General features: G+C 36.5%; 1 protein-coding gene across 4 annotated transcripts; it reads left to right on the top strand.

The window, feature by feature from the left end:
- Positions 1 to 1,667: 1,667 nt before the first annotated feature.
- On the top strand, positions 1,668 to 15,462 carry LOC306857000 (inter-alpha-trypsin inhibitor heavy chain H3-like). 4 transcript variants are annotated; one of them, XM_079396607.1, is made up of 23 exons: positions 1,668 to 1,822; positions 2,831 to 2,994; positions 3,301 to 3,405; positions 3,489 to 3,651; positions 3,729 to 3,839; positions 3,942 to 4,070; positions 4,195 to 4,311; positions 7,558 to 7,726; positions 7,803 to 7,913; positions 10,348 to 10,529; positions 10,617 to 10,796; positions 10,960 to 11,087; positions 11,160 to 11,332; positions 12,938 to 12,976; positions 13,419 to 13,487; positions 13,738 to 13,770; positions 13,946 to 13,975; positions 14,128 to 14,178; positions 14,260 to 14,373; positions 14,469 to 14,643; positions 14,750 to 14,898; positions 15,030 to 15,114; positions 15,193 to 15,462. In XM_079396607.1, the coding sequence occupies exons 1-23, from the start codon at positions 1,736 to 1,738 to the stop codon at positions 15,305 to 15,307; spliced, it is 2,679 nt and encodes an 892-aa protein (XP_079252733.1). In that variant the 5' UTR covers positions 1,668 to 1,735; the 3' UTR covers positions 15,308 to 15,462. The 4 variants fall into 4 exon arrangements, with proteins under 4 accessions (XP_079252733.1, XP_079252735.1, XP_079252734.1 ...); XM_079396609.1 differs by lacking the exon at positions 12,938 to 12,976; XM_079396608.1 differs by lacking the exon at positions 13,738 to 13,770.
- The last annotated feature ends 3,363 nt before the right edge of the window (positions 15,463 to 18,825 follow it).

Below are 18,825 nucleotides of genomic sequence, written 5' to 3'. Positions count from 1 at the left end.
TAAATTCCGTAAAATTTACAGTAAAAAACATTTTAGGTTTTAAGTTTACATATAAATACCATAATTTCATTAACTGATGTAATGTTAATATACCAACTTATTGAAGTACTGAAATCTGTTTTGTACCTTTGTAATACATTGATAACCACCAAAAGCAGGTGGTGATGAGAAAGTCACATGATGAACCAAGGCACATCACAGGCAGCTTTTAAATATAAACATATAAGGTGCACAGTGTCATTTACACAAACACTAAACACCATCATGGTAACACACATGAAACTGAAATAATGCAGTAAACATTAATTTAAAAACATTATATGTAACATACAACCCTAATGTACACAACTAATAAGAAAAATGGTAACACTTTAGAATACTGTTCCATCATTAATGAATAACTACACAAGAACACATGAGTAACACAGTGGTAGCACGCTAATAAGTACTAGTAACTAACAAGAAACTCTGATTAATTAATTAGTAAGTGATCCAAATAATTAGTAATTTCTTCAGAAGGATGTAGTAACACATGAGTCATTACTATCCAAAACCTTACATATATTCAAAAGCTTACAATGGCGTCAGTTATGATGCTTTTCACTTTAGAATACTGATCCAAGTAATTAGTGGTTCTTTTAGAAGGATTTGATAATTCTTGAGTCATTACTAGTGGGTTACCATGATCTTCATTTTAGAATTAATTATACATTATGCATAATTCACATTAATCATGAACCTGTATAATTAGCTAATAGTGAACTACCAGTTTCAACTGAGCGCTATTACTTACTAAATCAATTATCAGAGTTTATTGTTAGGTAATGGTAGCTACTACAATGTTAATAGTGCATTAGTGACTTGTTCCTGTATAGTTATTCATTAAGAAAGGATCAGTATTCTAAAGTGTTACCGAAAAACTAAGAAAAAAATGTTATTTCAACAAAAAAAAAAACCCCCATCAAATTTGAAATGTAACAAAGGGAATTCCGGGAATGTCAATTTACGGTTATTCACTGTAAATTATACATTCTTTTTCACTTCCAAAAACGGTATAATTCCGTAAAATGAAACGTCCAACACAGTTTTTCACAGTATATAGTAGGGGAACTTACCATTAAGCATGTAACAGGTTTTTACTGTAGTGTTTTTACAGTCTTTTACCGTTAAATTCACAGTCATTTTTTACAGTAAATTTCACGTCAACAGTAAGCCCTAATATTAATTTAAAGGGATTTCCATCTTTATATAACATTCTGATTTAATGTGCAGGATTTATTCAGCAGTTGTTGTGCTGTGCTTTTGTATTTGGATATGTGTTTTTTTTTTGCCCACACAAATGTGCCTGGGCTTTAGCTGACACACGTGATAAATTAGCAATTAAAATTGCACACCAAAATGTTATGTATTCATAGAAACCCTTCAACTGATGCCTCTCTATAAGTGATTGTGATTATTACGGGAAAATGTTTTTTGATGTGGTTGTTATTTTTTTGTTTTGTGGTCCTGTCTAGTAATTAGAGCACAACACCAAACTTTTACAGAATGTATTTTCAAATTATATGGATAATATATTTTCTTGAACAGCATATTGAGTTACGTGGTGTTTAAGAGACTCTCATTGCAAATAAAGGGGGAGGTTTCTTCATCCGGTCAGTAACAGCCAATAGCATGCTGTGGACTTGAGTTTAAAGGCAGTGTTTAAAGGCAGTGTGCATTTCGAGGTCAGTTTCCTATGCAGGTCATGATGGATCGAGCAGCTCTTCGGCTGATTCTCTTGGGCGTATTTCTCATCTCAGCCACTTCAGATCCTGTTAAGAAGGTGAAGGTCAAATTTTAATTCAAGATGAAGTCAAACGCAGGGTACAAAAACGTATCAATATCTGTACTTGAGATGAGGGTTCAAACTAATTATATATACTGTGTTGAATATACACTACTGTTCAAAAGTTTGAGCTCAGTAAGATTTATTTGAAAAATTGTATGCTTTTATTAATTAAACTGATCAAAAGTGACCATAAAGACAATTCTAATGTTGTAAAATATTTCTATTCCACATAAATGCTATTCATCAAAGAATCCTGAAAAATGTATCATGTTTTCACAAAAATATTATTATTCGACACAACTGTTTTCAACATTGATTAATAAATAATGTTTCTTGAGCAGCAAATCAGCATATTAGAGTGATTTCTGAAGAATCATGTGGGACTGAAGACTGGAGTAATAATGCTGAATAAATATATAATATATAAGGAATAAATCAAATTTGTAAATGTAAACTTATTTTAATATTTCACAAACCAACTTGCATTAAATATAAAATGAATGAAAATAAATATTAAATTATTATATTTATGATTAAAATAAATGCATCCTTGGTGAGCATAGATTTCTTCAAAAAACATTTTTCAAAAATACCAAACATTTAGTAGTATATCATATATTTTGATTTAATATGATTTAGTTTGTCATATAATCTATATCTGTTGAATAAAACCACAACACAATGTAAAAAAAAAAAGAAATCTGTTGACATATTTAACAGTGTTTTTATTTTGATTATGTTTATAATACTATAGTTGACAGAAAAATATAATTTGAATTGACAGAACTATCTAATTTTCTATTGCTTATTTGTGTACACGGAGATGCAGTCAATTGACAAATATTTGACTTTTAGTCCAAAGGCCTTTTCCCTATGTCATTTCGAGCAGTAAACATTTGAGCAATCCTATGCAAAAAGGAGGAGTGAATGTGCACCAGCCAATCACTTTCTGTTATACAATATGAGTATACTTTGATTTGTGTACTGTTGATGTCTCAACAGAAACAAAATGTGGATATATACAGCTTCTACATTAACTCCACAGTCACCAGTCGCTACGCCACAACAGTCATCACAAGCCGTGTTGCGAACACACTGAATGAATCTCAAGAGATCCAGTTTGAGGTCAAGATTCCCAAGAATGCCCTCATCAGCAAATTCAGAATGTGGGTGAACATGAGTAGTGTTATATAATTAGAAATAAAAAGTTAAAGAAGCCATTTATAGCATGTGGGCATCAGACCAGGTACATCTGATAATGCAGCAAGAACAAAATATAGATTTAGACATTTTTGTAATTTTCAATGTATTACAAGACATTGTAGCTAATGATACAAATACTTTCAGACAAACTAACATATTTAGTGATGATACAATTTGTGTGATGGATTTTTTTAATGCAATATGTCTAAGATTCGAAATGTAAGTTTCTAGGAAATTAAGGAAACCTCATTGTGTCATGTTCTCCATAGGACCATAGAGGGAAAAACATATGATGGAGTTGTGAAGGAAAAAGAAGAAGCTCAGCAGCAATACAATCAAGCAGTATCTCGAGGACAAAGTGCTGGACTGGTCAAGTACTGGAATTATTTTAAATTACGTCCATAAATATGTGTTTGTAGTATGTTTAGTAATATGCTGGGATTTATTTCTATTTCAGATCTGTTGGAAGGACTTTAGAGGACTTTAAAACTTCAGTGACAGTGGCTGCTTTTAGTAAAGTGACCTTTGAGTTGACCTATGAGGAACTGCTAAAGCGTCGCCTCGGCAAATATGAGCTACTCATCAATGCCCAACCGATGCAGCCAGTGGCTGACTTCAAGGTAATGGAAGAAATGAAAAGGAAATTAATAATCAATTTTAAGGTATAGTTAGATGATGTTTCTTTTCCTCACATTAGATAGATGTGCACATCCAAGAGAAACCAGGAATTTCCTCCTTGGAGGTGAAAGGAGATTTGAACACCGGTGATCTGGCCAATGCCATCAAAACCACCAGAGCAGACAAAGACGTAAGAGCTTAAATGAGGGTTAAAAACACAGTTTAGATGTTTTCATTTAAGCTTGTATGTTTTAAAAAAAAGAATATCATATGACCAAACTGATCATTGCAGGCATGGGTGACCTTATATCCCTCTCGAGATCAACAGACCAAGTGTAAAAGCTGTGGAGAAAATGGGTTGAATGGTGACCTGCTCATAACATATGATGTAGAGAGACGAAATCCCAAAGGAGAAGTCATGGTACATTGTAAAATAACATGGATTGCGAGAGTAAAATACGTTTTTGAAAAGTGGAGAGGATTTTGAATGACTGGCCATGTAAAAAGACATCATTCATAATATACTTATTTTTCTGTTCTCTCAGGTATCAAATGGCTATTTCGTCCACTACTTTGCTCCCTCTGATGTTCCACGTATTCCAAAAAATGTGGTGTTTATCATTGACCAGAGTGGTTCTATGAACGGCAGGAAAATAGATCAGGTAAATTTCAGCGTTGAAAAACATATAATGACCTATGAAATTACATTGTTCAATTACTTTACACAATTGGTCTTTTGAGCAATTGTGTAAAGCAATATACTTCTCCAATATTGGAGCAGTTAAAAAGTCCAGCAGTCGATCCATTTTAACAAAACTTCTTCGCTACCCATTTATCTATAATTTCAAATTAAGAAAATTTCTCGGGTTACGCATGTAACCATGGTTCCCCAAGAGGGAATGAGATGCTGTGTCCCCCTCTGGGGGACACTTTGGGGAATGCTGCCAGTATGACTGGTGTCTGAAGCATGTGTAAAACAAAAGTATAAAAGTGCACCTGCTGAATACGTCACCAACTCAGTTGTCTGAGGAGACGTAAACAGGCAGGCCGAAGGCATGGTGAGGGGACGCAGCGCCTCATGAGTAACCCCAGATGCTACATGAGTAACCCCAGACGTTCCCCTTCAAGGGAACTTCAAGTTAGGAACACAACCATCCTCAGTTTGCTATGCTGTGTGAGCAATAGCAGCTTGGATACATAAGATCACTGAAGAGGCTGGAAGCCTAGAGGAGCTCTAAGATTGCTACTAACCATCCCAGCTAGAACACAGCTATCCACAGATATCTATATCCAACAGGTCTTATGAAATGAACCTTCCTAAAAAGCTGTCCAGACCAGGGAATGGGCTATCTACTTACAAACCTAGCAGGGGTGATATCACTGTCTAGGCAAGAGCTGAGGGAGGCCGCTACTTAAAAACCCTAAGAAGGGAAGCAGTCACTGAGCTAGCACATAGATATCCTCAGATAGCTATGTACCTAGGAAGGCTACCAGAAGGGGACCGACTGAGTTTACCCAGACCACAAAGACTGGTCTGTCTACTTAAAACCCTTGCAGGGGAGACAGTACTGTCTAGGTAAGGGCTCAAGAGACTGCTACTTCAAAACTCTAAGCAGGGGAGCAATCACCAAGCTATCACACAGCTAATCCCGCACAGCTTGCCAAATAACCAGGTAAACCTTCCTGTGAAGCTACCCAGACCTCAGAGAGTGGGCTATTTACTTACAACCCTAGCAGGGGAGATAGCACAGTCCAGGCGAGGGCTCAAGGAGACCGATACTTAAAAACCCTAAGAAGGGGAGCAGTCACCAAGCTAGCACATAGATATCCTCAGATAGCTATATACCTAGGAAGGCTACCGGAAAGGGACCGACTGAAACTACCCAGACCACAAAGAGTGGGCTGTCTACTTACAATCCTAGCAGAGGAGACAGCACTGTCTAAGGGTTCAAGGAGACCGCTACTTAAAAACCGCAAGCAGGGGAGCAATCACAGAGTTATCATACAACTAGTCCCACACAGCTAGCCTAAATAACCAGGTAAACCTTCCTATGTGCTTGCCCAGACCACAAAGAGTTGGCTATCTGCTTACAACCCTAGCAGGGGAGATAGCGCTGTCCAGGGGAGGGCACAAGGAGACCGCTACTTAAAGACCCTAAGAAGGGGTGCAGTAAATGGGCTAGCACATAGATATTCTTAGATAGCTACAGTGCTTTGCGAAAGTATTCATACCCCTTAATTTTTTCATGTTTTGTTATGTTGCTGCCTTATGTTTTAACTGCTTTAAATTACTTTTTTTCCCACATCAATCTACACTCCATACACCATATTGACAAAGCAAAAACTTTTATTGAAAAAATTTATTGAAAATAAAATTAATTAAATTAAGTGCATTGCAGAAGTATTCATACCCTTAACTAAATATTTAGCTGAAGCACCTTTACAGTCTCAAGTCTCTTGATGCAACAAGCTTTGCTCATCAACATTTGGCAATTATCTGCCATTCTTCGCCTCACCTCTTCACCTCTCAAGCTCTGTCAGGTTGGATGGGAGCAAATGCACATTTTCAGGTTTCTCCAGAAATATTTGATTGGGTTCAAGCCCACGCTCTGGCTTAGCCACTCAAGGCTACTCACAGAGTTGTCAATAAGTCACTCTTGCTGTTTGCTTAGAGTCATTGTCCTTTAGCCACTCAAGGCTATTCACAGAGTTGTCAATAAGTCACTCTTGCTGTGGGCTTGGGGTCATTGTCCTGTTGGATGGTGAACTTTTTGCCCAGTCTGAAGTTCTAAATGCTCTGGACTAGGTTTTCATTAAGGCTATCTCAATATTTTGATGCATTGAGCTTTTCTTCTACTCTTATGAGTCCCTCAGTCTCTGCTGCTGAAAATCAGCCCCACAGCATGAGGCTGCTACCAGCACACTTTACTTTTGGGATGGTACTCTGCAGGTGATGAGCAGTGCCTTGTTTCTTTCTAACATGATGTTTGGAATTGGGGTGTTTCAGACCAGATAATATTGTTTCTCACAGTCTGAACGTCCTTTAGGTGCTTTTTTGCAAATTCCAAGTGTGTTTTCTTGTGTCTTCACTGAAGAGAGGATTGAGTTTGGCCACACCACCAGAAAGCCCAGATCGGTGGAGTGTTTCAGTGATGTTTGTCCTTCTGTAGATTTCTCCTATCTCCACATATGATCATGGAGTTCAGCTAGCGTGACAATCAGGTTCTTGGTCACCACACTAACCAAAGCACTTCTCCATCAATTGCTCGGTTTGGCCAGGAGGCCAGCTCTAGGAAGAATCCTGGTTGTTTCAAACTTCTTCCATTAAGGGTAACAGAGACTACATGCTTCTGTGACCCTTCAAATGAAGCAGAATTTTCTACTTCCCCATATGTATGGCTTGATGCAAACCTGTTTTTGAGCTCTATAGGCATTATGTTACAACCACCTGACTCTAGGTGAGGCAACAAAAAAGGGAGGCCACACATAGCGGTAAAGTTAACAAATATTTAATCAGAAATTAATAAGATATTAATACAAAAAATACAAAAAGGTGTAAAGGAAAAAAAGCAATCCAGGGCTGAAGAGAAAAAGATGAACTGCTGCCCAAGGTTTTATCCCCAACCCAATCACAGGTGTTTCTGATGCATGCTCCGGGGCAGACCAAACCACGGAACAACACCACCTAGTGAACAAATACGGAAACATCTTGGGTCATAACAATCGTAAAACCCTAGAAGAACTTTTTTGGAGAATCTTGCAGCATTCTGCATTTCCATGTCATAAGAACAAGGATTTTGGTATTTCTTTAAATTAGTAACAAAACTGTTCTTCTCTGTTAAATGTAAGACTGTATCCATAACAGAGTAAGAATAACTTTCCAGATATGCTGACATGTTTTTCTTTAGACTCGATTGGCACTGCTGAGGATTTTAAGTGATCTTGATGAGGATGACCATTTTGGATTGATCACCTTTGACAGTGAAGTTAGCTTATGGAAGCGTGAGCTCCTCAAAGCTACTGAGGAAAATCTGGAGAATGCGAAATCTTTTGTGAAGGAGATCAGAGATAGAGGAGGTGAGTTATAGTACATAAATAAGGATTAAGAAAGTTTTACCTCACAGTGACACAACTATGTTTGGTCTTCCTTTAGCCACGGACATAAACGCTGCAGTTCTAGCAGGAGTGGACATGATCAATCGTCATCCACGAGAGGGAACAGCCTCCATCCTGATCCTGCTGACTGACGGCGATCCCACTACAGGCACATATTCACACTGACAAACACAAGCTCACAAGTTCACAAGTTGTGTTAGTTTATTTAGTCAGCTCAGGACCGGCATCATGGGGGGGCATTCCCCCCCCCCCCCCAACACGCACACAAAATGAGTTATCGATCCCCCCTTCCCCTCCTCTCCCTTTCTTGCTGAACTTGATCGATTTTGAAAGTGAAAGCTGCAAGCATCAGTTAAAGGGATAGTTCACCCCAAAATTTTAATTTCCCTATGATTTTCTCACCCTCAAACCATCCTAGGTGTATATGACCTTCTTCTTTAAGACGAATACAATCGGAGTTATATTAAAAAATGTCCTGGCTCTTCCAAGCTTTGTAATGACAGTGAATGACTGTTGAGATTCAGTAGTCCAATAAAGTGCATCCATCCATCATAAAAAGGTGGCACTGTGCCGAAACTGTGCAGGTACCCTCAGGTCATGGTTGTTTTAACACATCAAGTTTGGACTGAATACAAAAAAGCAGTGGAGACTCAATGTCCGATTTGGTGAGCTTATCGTCCAATTCATTTGTGTGGTTTTCAAGAACGGATGGGTATATCATAAAATTCAAAATGGCAGAATTTTTTTTATGACAGAAAATTATGTCATAGGAATGTAATTTTGTTTCTAGCCAGTACAGTTCAGAAGTTATTAGCTTAAACATGAATCAAATTTTTGACAAGTGATGGTGCTAGAGTTTGACTTAGAGAAACCAAATTTTATATGGTTAATGTTGAGACTGTCCTCTATCAGTGTATCAAATTCCATAACTTTTCCGCAAGCGGTTCTGTGGGCTGCCATAGACTTCCAGAGTGGAAGAATAATAATTAGAAAACTAACTAATACAATAGGTGCCATAGGTGGCTCCTAACAGGGCCGGTTCTAGACATTAGGAGGCCCCGGCAAAATTCATGTTGGAGGCCCCCCATCCCCAATAAAAAGCACTTGAAACAAATATGATCCCTAACCTTTTTATTTATACATCATTTAATTTTAAATTTAGCATATTTTTACTTATACACTACAAAAATTTGGACACATTACTATTTTAAATGTTTCTGAAAGAAGTCTCTTATGCTGATCAAGCCTGGATTTATTTGATCAAAAATACAGAAAAAAACAATAATATTATGAAATATCATTACAATTTAAAATAAGAGTTTTCTATTTTACTATACTTTAAAATATATTTCTGTGATGAAAGCTGAATTTTAATCAGCCATAAGTTGTTATTATTTTGCTGTTTTATTCAATTTATTCACAGTTCCAGAATACCACTTCAGTAGATGAACATCAGTGCTTTTATCTTTTTTTTTCCCCCTAGCTGGGTATGGGCAAGATTTCCCCCTACAATTTAATCAATATTGACTACAGATATTGTCATATTATTAATATCAATAATATGATATTATGTATTGCATCGTTACCTTAAATATACCCTATACCTTTCTTTAGCCTTAAAGAAAGACTACTAAGCAGAAAAAAAGTAATTTTCTAGTAAGTTGAAAATTAAAAGTGTTATGTTAGAGCAGTAATGTAGCAATCATCAGCAGAATTTAGAAGATACAAAAAGATCTGAGATCCTTTAGCCTATTTGAAACATTACAAAATGTTTTAGTGTGTTTGCTTTTTAGCTTTGAATACAAACTTCTTCTTCTGATCTTTCTAGAAATTACACTGATAGAATACATTGCAATCACTCCAAAATAGATGACAACCACTCACACACTGCATTAGGAGCTGCACTTTGCGTGCTTATTTAGCTGTTTGCATCGCATAGTTTGCAGCACCTGATGCGTTCGTTACGCAAACATTCAGAAGGACCCGCTTTGAAACTGGACCATTAATTGGTTTAATTGAAGATGAGTGACAATTCAATGAACAGCGAGGCTAGAATTTGCTGCCCGTCTTGCTACAATTATGGAGGCCCCTCCTCAAAGCCGAGGCCCCAGGCAATCGCCTGCTCTGCCTATAGCTAGTGCTGGCCCTGGTCCCTAATAAACAGCATGCATAAGAAAGCGATTGCACACTTTTGTGAGCATCAGAGATTGCACACAATAACAACAACTCCTACCCCCACATGCTCAATGTGCTTTTGACCCCCTCAGAAATATAAATGTCCCCCCAATGTAGGTTCCCTGGCGTAGGCTCTGAGCCAGCTTCATGAATAGAACAACACTTTAATTGCCATCCTATAATAATCAGGGTTTATTAGCAAACCTGTTTATAAAGGTTTTTAGACCTAATTGAAATAATTGTAGGACCAATGGATTATTATCATGACCAATTTGGCTCCTATCTTTGTCAGTAAGAGAATACGGCAAGAATACAAGAGAATACAATAAGAAATATGAAATAACCTAATGTAGCCATTACTGAACCTTCAAATAACCCAAAAACATCAAATTATGATTTTTAAACAGGTGAAACCAACATAGAGAAGATAGTGGGCAATGTGAAAGAGGCCATTGGGACAAAATTTCCCCTCTTTTGCCTTGGTTTTGGATATGATGTTAACTTTGACTTCCTGACAAAGATGTCACTGGAAAACAGCGGAGTTGCGCGCAGGATTTATGAAGATTCAGACGCTGATCTACAGCTGCAGGTGGACTACAGATGATCAGCTATGAATTCATCTTTAATGCTGAACGGTTCTGTCTTTGAGCGTATTTAAAGTTTGGTTGATTTTTAGGGCTTCTACGAAGAAGTTGCCGTCCCTCTCCTCACTGATATTCAACTTAAATACCCAGGAGGGACAAACCTTACCAAGACCAGCTTTAGCTTGTACTTCAATGGCTCTGAGATTGTGGTGTCAGGACAAATAACAGACAACAGTGTGGAGAGATTCACCACTGAAGTCATCGCAGTATCAGTAAGATCTTCACTCATCTGTGTAAAGACATATTATCAGGATCACTGGTCCATTGTGTAGGAGATTTGAATAATAGCTTTGTTTTTATAGTAGGCTATGGGTGAAAGTGGTCCTGACAGCATTCCTGATGAAAATGTTCACTAGTATAATTATTTCTGAGTAGAAAGGCAGCAATGTGACGTATCAGGACACTATAATGACGAAAGACCCCAGTGATGTTCCACCTGAGGATGAAGATTTTATGCAGAGGTTGTGGGCCTACCTTACAGTGAAGCAGCTTCTGGAGAGACAGTAAGTTGAGTGAACTGAGTGAACTGACATTCTGCGATTTAAGTTGAACATTGAGAACATCTTTTATCTCAGGGTGATTCTTAAAGGACAAGAGAAAGAGGATGAAAAGAAAGAAGCTCTCAAACTCTCCCTGAAATACCAGTTTGTCACTCCCCTCACCTCTATGGTTGTTACTAAGCCACAAGAAGGTGATGTGGAAGTTGCTGACAAACCCAAAGAGGGAGAAGCGCCACCTAGAGCTACAGGTGAGAACTGAAACGTTGTAGAAATTGGAAACAAAAGTGTACAGACATTTGACTTTTAACTAGGGCCGGGACTTTAACGCGTTAATTTAGATTAATTAATTACACAAAAATAACGCGTAAAATTTTTTTAACGCATTTTAATCGCACTTATTTTTGCACCGCGGAACGTTTCTCACTGGATGAGTTTCGGCGGACCGATTATACTGTAGCACCAACTAGCGTTCAGACTAAAGGCTGTTTCTCAAAGAACGGACTTGCGTTCTCGTGGAGACCGGTCTTGCCAAGCTTCCTTGGAAGAACGAACTCAGAAGGACGCGAGAACACAGAACGCACACTTATGAGAACTGAGATGTACTGCGTTCTTGCTTAACTGACCGCATAGTCTCAGCATAAGCAGCGACCAATGAACAATAAATATTATAATACGATAAATGTTTACTTTCAACTTGAAGAGCCGTTAAGTATTTGTGAGAGCGACTTTAAAGCTTACAGGCTTACGTACACCGGCCACCCACAGAGTTTTCTGGGATTTCTAACGGCTCGATTCTCTCAAGTCTGCACTCGATGCATCCTCAGTTTCAAGAACACATCCGGGCACTTTCATGCATCCTCTCTGTACTTGCGTTCTTGAGAATTGGAACTGAACTTCGACGGTTAATGATGACGTAGAACGAGAACACAAGGACGCAAGATCGCTGAAGAACGCATATTGAGAAACAGCCAAAATCAAACCACAGTGAACATGGACAAAGCTGATGAGACCGCTTTGGTTGGCCCTGTGGATGGGAAATTTAAAAATCCATATAAAAAAAACGTACTTCTCACTGTTCTCAGGTCAAATATTTATATGCGATTAAAATGCGATTAATTTCGATTAATTAATTACAAAGCCTCTAATTAATTAGATTAATTTTTTTAATCGAGTCCCGGCCCTACTTTTAACATTTAATTTTATATGCAAAAAAAACAAACAAACGGGGAAGTCGTGGCCTAATGGTTAGAGAGTCGGACTCGTAATCCAAAGGTTGCGAGTTTGAGTCTCAGGTTCGGCAGGAATTGTAGGTGGGGGGAATTAATGTACAGCGCTCTCTCCACCCTCAATACCACGACTTGCCCTTGAGCAAGGCACCGAACCCCCAGCTGCTCCTCGGGTGCCGCAGCATAAATGGCTGCCCACTGCTCCGAGTGTGTGTTCACGGTGTTTGTGTGTTCACTGCTGTGTGTGTGCACTTTGGATGGGTTAAATGCAGAGCACGAATTCCGAGTATGGTTCATTATGTATAAAATATGAAACATTATGTATAAAAGTATTAATCAAGATTGCATTAACTGTATCATAGGTTAAACATTGCAGGTAATAAAATATGATTAAAAACACTACTTATATAAAAAAAATAACTCTTCTGTATAAGAGTATAGATTTAGTCATTTTATTTATTGTGATACACATAGATCACTTTGTCAAAAAAAAAAAAAAATTTAAAAATTTTTCTTTACAAAATATTTAATCAGCATAACAATTTGAGTAAAAACTTGAATTGACGTGAACTTGAGTATGTAAATCAGTCAAGCTTCTTAAAACTTTTCTCTTTCTTTTTTATTTAGTAATGCACCCCCATCTTAAAACTCAGAGTCGCTTAATGGGTAGGTATAAAATGGTAGACTAACAGTTCATGTACACAAACAAATGCAGAAATGTACATTAGTCACTACGAAACGGCAGTAACCTCAGATATTTATTGCTGCATTGTGACACACAAGAAAATGTAGGGTGTGGATTTGGTTTTGTCCATTAGCTGCTGATTGAATTTTGAGATGAAAACCAACGCCTTTACCATCTTCTTCAACACTTAGTTCAGGGAAGGGATATGGTCATTGGAGAAGACCTGCGTATGTTGCCAGAGAGAAATCTGCTGTTTTCACTGGAAGATTCAGTTATGATATTTAAATAAAAAATTAGATAGATAGATAGATATAGATAGATAGATATTTAAATAGAGAAACCTGAATAGAGAATTTAGTGTGTGTGTGTGTGTGTGTGTATATATATATATATATATATATATTAATTTGTTTTATATTTCAGCATCAGGATATGGTGGTAGTGGTGGTAGTGCTTTTCGTGTGCTTCAACGTCAAAGGTTCCATATGGCAGGTATGGAAAACGGAAATTGCAACCTTATCATATAGCTTCCACAGTGTTCACACCAAGCAGTATTCAATTTACCATGATGATTAAGGCTATCCTTTTTTCTAAAATATGCTTTGAAATTTTTAAAAAATATAGGCAAATGGGATAAAGGTGTAAAATGGAGGGGTTGCAATAAAACACACATATTAAAAACAAATTTGTAATAAACAGATGTTTGATTCATGCTCACTACATAAAACCACTTTGTTTTCAGGTAAACAACGTCCTAATCATTATTATGATTCAAGTAGGTGGTTTCATTTCTGTTATGCATTTGTTACATGTATTTGCTGTCAACCAGATTTAATAATGAATAAACACAGCTGTCTTGTGCATATAATCTATGTCTTGTCTAGTTTTTTGCATTATTGTACTTCAAGTATTTTATTGTCTATATAATGCCTAACTTTCATTTTTCCCAGTCCCAAGCTTTGCATTTCTGGAAACTGAAGGTATGTATTACATTGTACCATTCTTTGTCCAAAAACCTTTAATAATAATAATAATAATAATTTCACTTATTGATAAACTGGCTTAGCATGAGCAGCTTTATTATTAATAGCCTGCATTTGTCTTTTTAATGACTAAACCTCTTGTTTTTTAGCTGAAAGCCCCACAGTTCTGAGGAGGGTAACTGTTCTTTCTACAGTGTCAGGTACATAAAAAGCTCTCAAACGTAATTATTATAAAATTATAGAAAAATGATGATGCCGCATTTGGTTGTGTTTTGTCTTAGCTCCAACAGTTCATACCATTCATTTCCTGCTCCCTGTTGTTGGTCAGTCTAAGCCACTCTGCTTCGACGTTCCTGTTCGTCACAAACTCAGACTCCTACATGATTCAGCTTCAGGTTACTATTACACATTTACTACATACACATCCTTTTAGAAGTCATATTTTTTCTTGAATTAAATGTTTTATACATACATTTACTTTGTGTCATAGAGTTCTCTATGAATGGAGAATCCATGACTGGACCAAATGGATTCCATCAAATTACTTTTCATTACAAAACAAACCATCATCTGACAATAAACACAACGTCTATCAGATACCATGACGGCCAGAATCAAGTTGAGTTTTTGTGGGGCCAGAAAGCGTCCCAGCACAATACCGAGGGGTAAATACTACTGAAACTATACATGTTTCACTAAACTTGTGTATGTTATAGCCTATATGTTAATCTGAGAGAAAGAATTCACTCATCAGCTTCTCTGTTCCATCAGCGTGTCTCTGATTCTACGGAGCAATGAAATAGACATCACCATGGGAAATATTCACGTCATTATTCTTCTTCATAAGGAAAAAAGTGATGTGTTTCTGTGGCCTGCTGTTCGGCAGCAGCCAAAAGATGTCAGTTTGACAGGCATTTTAGGTAAGAATGCTTCACTTATTAAACATTTAAGCATGTATCAACAATTTAGCAATCAAATAGTATATTTTGATTTGTAACTCGCTTTAATTATTAAACCAACATGGGTTAAATAACTGTGGATAATATTAAAGGAAAAACTGATGCTTCATATGAGGAGATTCAAGGATCACAAACACCAGCTCTAAAGATAAATGACCGGGAAGAGAGCGCGAGCTGGTACGTGATAAACAATACGCACACTGCTGATTTTTTTCTCATATTATGCATCTGTTTAATCTATGAATGTGTCTGTAGGGAGGACATCACAGACTACAGACTTTCTTCAAAGCCGGTTATCAAATGCTGGCTTGTCTCGTTCTACGCTGCGATGCAGAGAGACATTTCTGATTTCACTGTCACTAAGCTGTAGAGTTCAAAGCTGGCAAATTATAAACTGGGAAAGAGCATGTTTCGATGTAAAACACTTGCTGATGTTTGTGTTGAGTGTTTTTTTTTGTCATTGGCAAACATGATATCTTCGACACACACCTCAGCTTTTTAATAAATTCATCAGCATAAAAACAATGTGTTAGAATCTGGAATTTTATTTTAGTACTAACACTAACACAAATGATCTCTCTTTAAAATCGAAATGATTGTAAATAATGTGCATTTTAGGATTGAGATGTTTAATTGAATAAACATTTCTGTCCATTAAACACTTAAACATTTGCCCAAATATGATATATCACAACATGTAACATCTATCACATCTAACATAATTACTAGCACGTTTTATTATACGGTTTTATTTGGTACTGCATTAAATGCAGGGGTAAATAAAAACAACTTTATAAATTTTATAAATAGTAAAAATGACAGATGCTCTTATTTTCTATGTTTAGTCCCAATGAAAACTTTTAAAAATGCATCAGATGCGTGTATGTCTTGAACATTACAAATGCTTAAATGCATACTGTCTAAAGGTTTATGTCATAAACCAAGTCATGGTGATTCATTAGATTCAACTAAGACTTCAGGGATATACAAATGTGGGTATTTGAGTCAGTATTTACACAGACAATCTGTATGGGACACTTTATCTGTATGCTCTGACCTTTGTCTTTTTGATTTAAACTTATCTGATCACGTATTTATGACTTACTGTAACACTTCCTGTAAAGGAACTTGAAGGAAATTTAATATTATGTAACTCTTTGTTTCTCAGTATTTATTAAAGGGTTATTCACACACACACACACACACACACACACACACACAAAATCTGTCATCATTTACTCATCCCCATGTCATTACAAACCTGTATAATTTTTTTAACTCTTCAGGACACAAAACACATTCTTCAAAATATATTTTGTGTTCCGAAGGTTCCATAGATTGGAATGACATGAGAGTAAATAAAATCATTTTTGTCATTTTTTTATTTTTCGGGAGGTAAATGATTTAACTATAATATTTTAACATGACAGCAAAGCTGTGCAAACAAAAGGTCAACTCCCAGCCCCCTAAAGCATGGAATTAAGGGCTTGGGATAGAAAGAATTCAAAGACAGAAGCTGGAGGTTATATCTGACTAAACTTGACAGTTCACTAAATGGGTGGTTAAAGAAAGCTTTGTGTTTATAGGCACTGCGTCACTGCTGTCATGTCAAAGGCCATTTGACTTGCCTCTCTCCGGCTGTTTTGTTTACGTTTGAAGCACGGCTTTCCACTCGTGATCTCGTGGAGTTCCAGCAGATTGATACTCTGGACTACTGAGCTCATAGATATTGAATTTGTGAAATTAATCTTGAAGTTAGAAGAAAAATGCAGCAAATCCTTGGAATGCATCTGCAATCACTTAAGCATTATTGTTCTATTTTTGTGCTATTCTATTCAGTGTTCTTAATAGAGACATACAGTATAGGGAAGCTGTAACAGACAACAGACTTCCTTAATCCTATAAAGCCTACTGTATCATATTTAATATGCAATTTTACATGGCCTCTAAATGATCAACATGATGAAAATTTTGCAAGTAAAATGCCTTTCAGTCTAATTATAAAAATTTCCCCCTTTCAGGTTGTGGTACAGTATATCTTTTTGCTGTGAAATCCTTAATGATTTTTATAAAGTAAACTTTTAGATTGTAATATTTCAAGATGATCACTTACAGAACTGAAGCAACTTAGATTTACTTTATTATCCATGCATCATTTATTAGAAAAAGCATGTTAAAATCATTAAGGATTGTTTATTTGTTCATCACTAAATCATTGTATTGCATTGCATTATATGTTTTGAAATTACATCTTTTATTCATAAAAACTTAGTATTAAAATATCAGCTTACTAAGACATTTTATTAGGAGATATAGAGTGACAACTGATATCCATGTGGATTTTTATGTTCATATGCATTTTTATGTTTAAGTTGTCTGCTATACTGTTATTATACAGTTATTATACAGCTCACAGATTTACATTAAGCTATCATAATTTTTGGCCATACAAATAGCCTATCAGCAACTGTACAAAATTGCACATTTTTGCTCAGTTTGGGCCGCAAAAAAATGAGGGTTTTTTTCCTCAAGTATGAGCTCTATATTCTCTTATATCATATAGGAGCCATACAAGCCATTTTTCCTAAATCATTTAAAGGTTTAATAAACTGTTCCATTTGGGAAAAATATTATAAATATCAAGCTTCACAGGGTTTCCAGTGCTGAATGTCGGATTGTATCATATAATACTGTCTGCAGGGGGCGCTTAGTGACTTCACTGTTAATATACTCAGGTCAAATGCCTCCTGACTGCACAAAAAAGCAATTTGAGTTTAAATATATTTTTGTAGTAGCAATATAATCCATCTGTTAAACTTTTTAGTGTTAAGATGTAGTGTTATGGTTGCTGAATTACTTATTTTTTTAAAAAAGAACAAGAAAAAGAAACCTCTGCCTGTAGAGAGCATCAATAAATATCCACTCAATGCTCTTCTTACAGGAAATAAAAATATACTTTTTAATGATTTCACAAAAAACACGTATATATTGCAGTCTCTTTAAGGCACCATTGTTGTGTTAAAAGCATCAAATGGGCTCTTTGAATAAGGGGAACTAGGGGAAGTGGTGGCCTAATGGTTAGAGAGTCGGACTTGTAATCCAAAGCTCTCTCCACCCTCAATATCACGACTGAGGTGCCCTTGAGCAAGGCACCGAACCCCCAACTGTCGCATAAATGGCTGCCCACTGCTCCGGGTGTGTGTGTGTGTGTGTGTGTGTGTGTTCACTGCTGTGTGTGTGCACGTTGGATGGGTTAAATGCAGAGCACAAATTCCAAGTATGGTCACCATACTTGGCAGTATGTCACTTCACTTCATAAGACAAAAGCATTTAATGAATGTGACTGGGCAGGTCTGAGAAATCCCTCTACTTTTTTTTTTTTTTCAAAGTAGAGCTAAAAGAAGCGAAAGAATGCTAACCAACTTGTTTATTCAGATTTCTTTTTGGGCTTGTTCAAGAAAGACTCATCTAACCATTAGACATTTCTAGAACAAGCACACAGAATATACATGTTCTTTATTTAATGCCCACCAAATGTTCAACAACACGTTTATTGGTGTAATCAATTACAGTCAAGTTGATTCAGTCAAATTAAATGACATAATTTGACAATCTGTAAAAGCGTTGTACTTTCATGTAGTTTTTCCATTAAGCAGGACATTTTAGTGATACGTTATGCTGGTAAATATGTATATATTCATATTTGGGACTCAATTTCTGTGCAAACGTTAAAGTCTTGACTCCAAAATAGCTGTTGCATATATCCAGCGTTGTTGTACATGCTGTTTAAAAAAAAAAAAATTGTAACTCACATTTATTATTATTACAAGTAGAGGGGCATGTTGTCACACAGGAATTAAACAGTCAGTTTGGATTTTTAGCTATTTT

Source organism: Barbus barbus (genome assembly GCF_936440315.1).
Source record: "Barbus barbus genome assembly, chromosome: 37".
NCBI lineage: Eukaryota > Metazoa > Chordata > Actinopteri > Cypriniformes > Cyprinidae > Barbus > Barbus barbus.
This window is presented reverse-complemented; position numbering and strand designations above follow the sequence as displayed.

Coding starts and splice junctions, on each gene's coding strand:
- LOC306857000 (XM_079396607.1), top strand. CDS start 1,736: ATGCAGGTCATGATGGATCGAGCAGCTCTTCGGCTGATTCTCTTGGGC. Junction 3,406..3,488: donor CAAAGTGCTGGACTGGTCAA/GTACTGGAATTA, acceptor TTTCTATTTCAG/ATCTGTTGGAAGGACTTTAG. Junction 14,374..14,468: donor CCTACATGATTCAGCTTCAG/GTTACTATTACA, acceptor TTTGTGTCATAG/AGTTCTCTATGAATGGAGAA.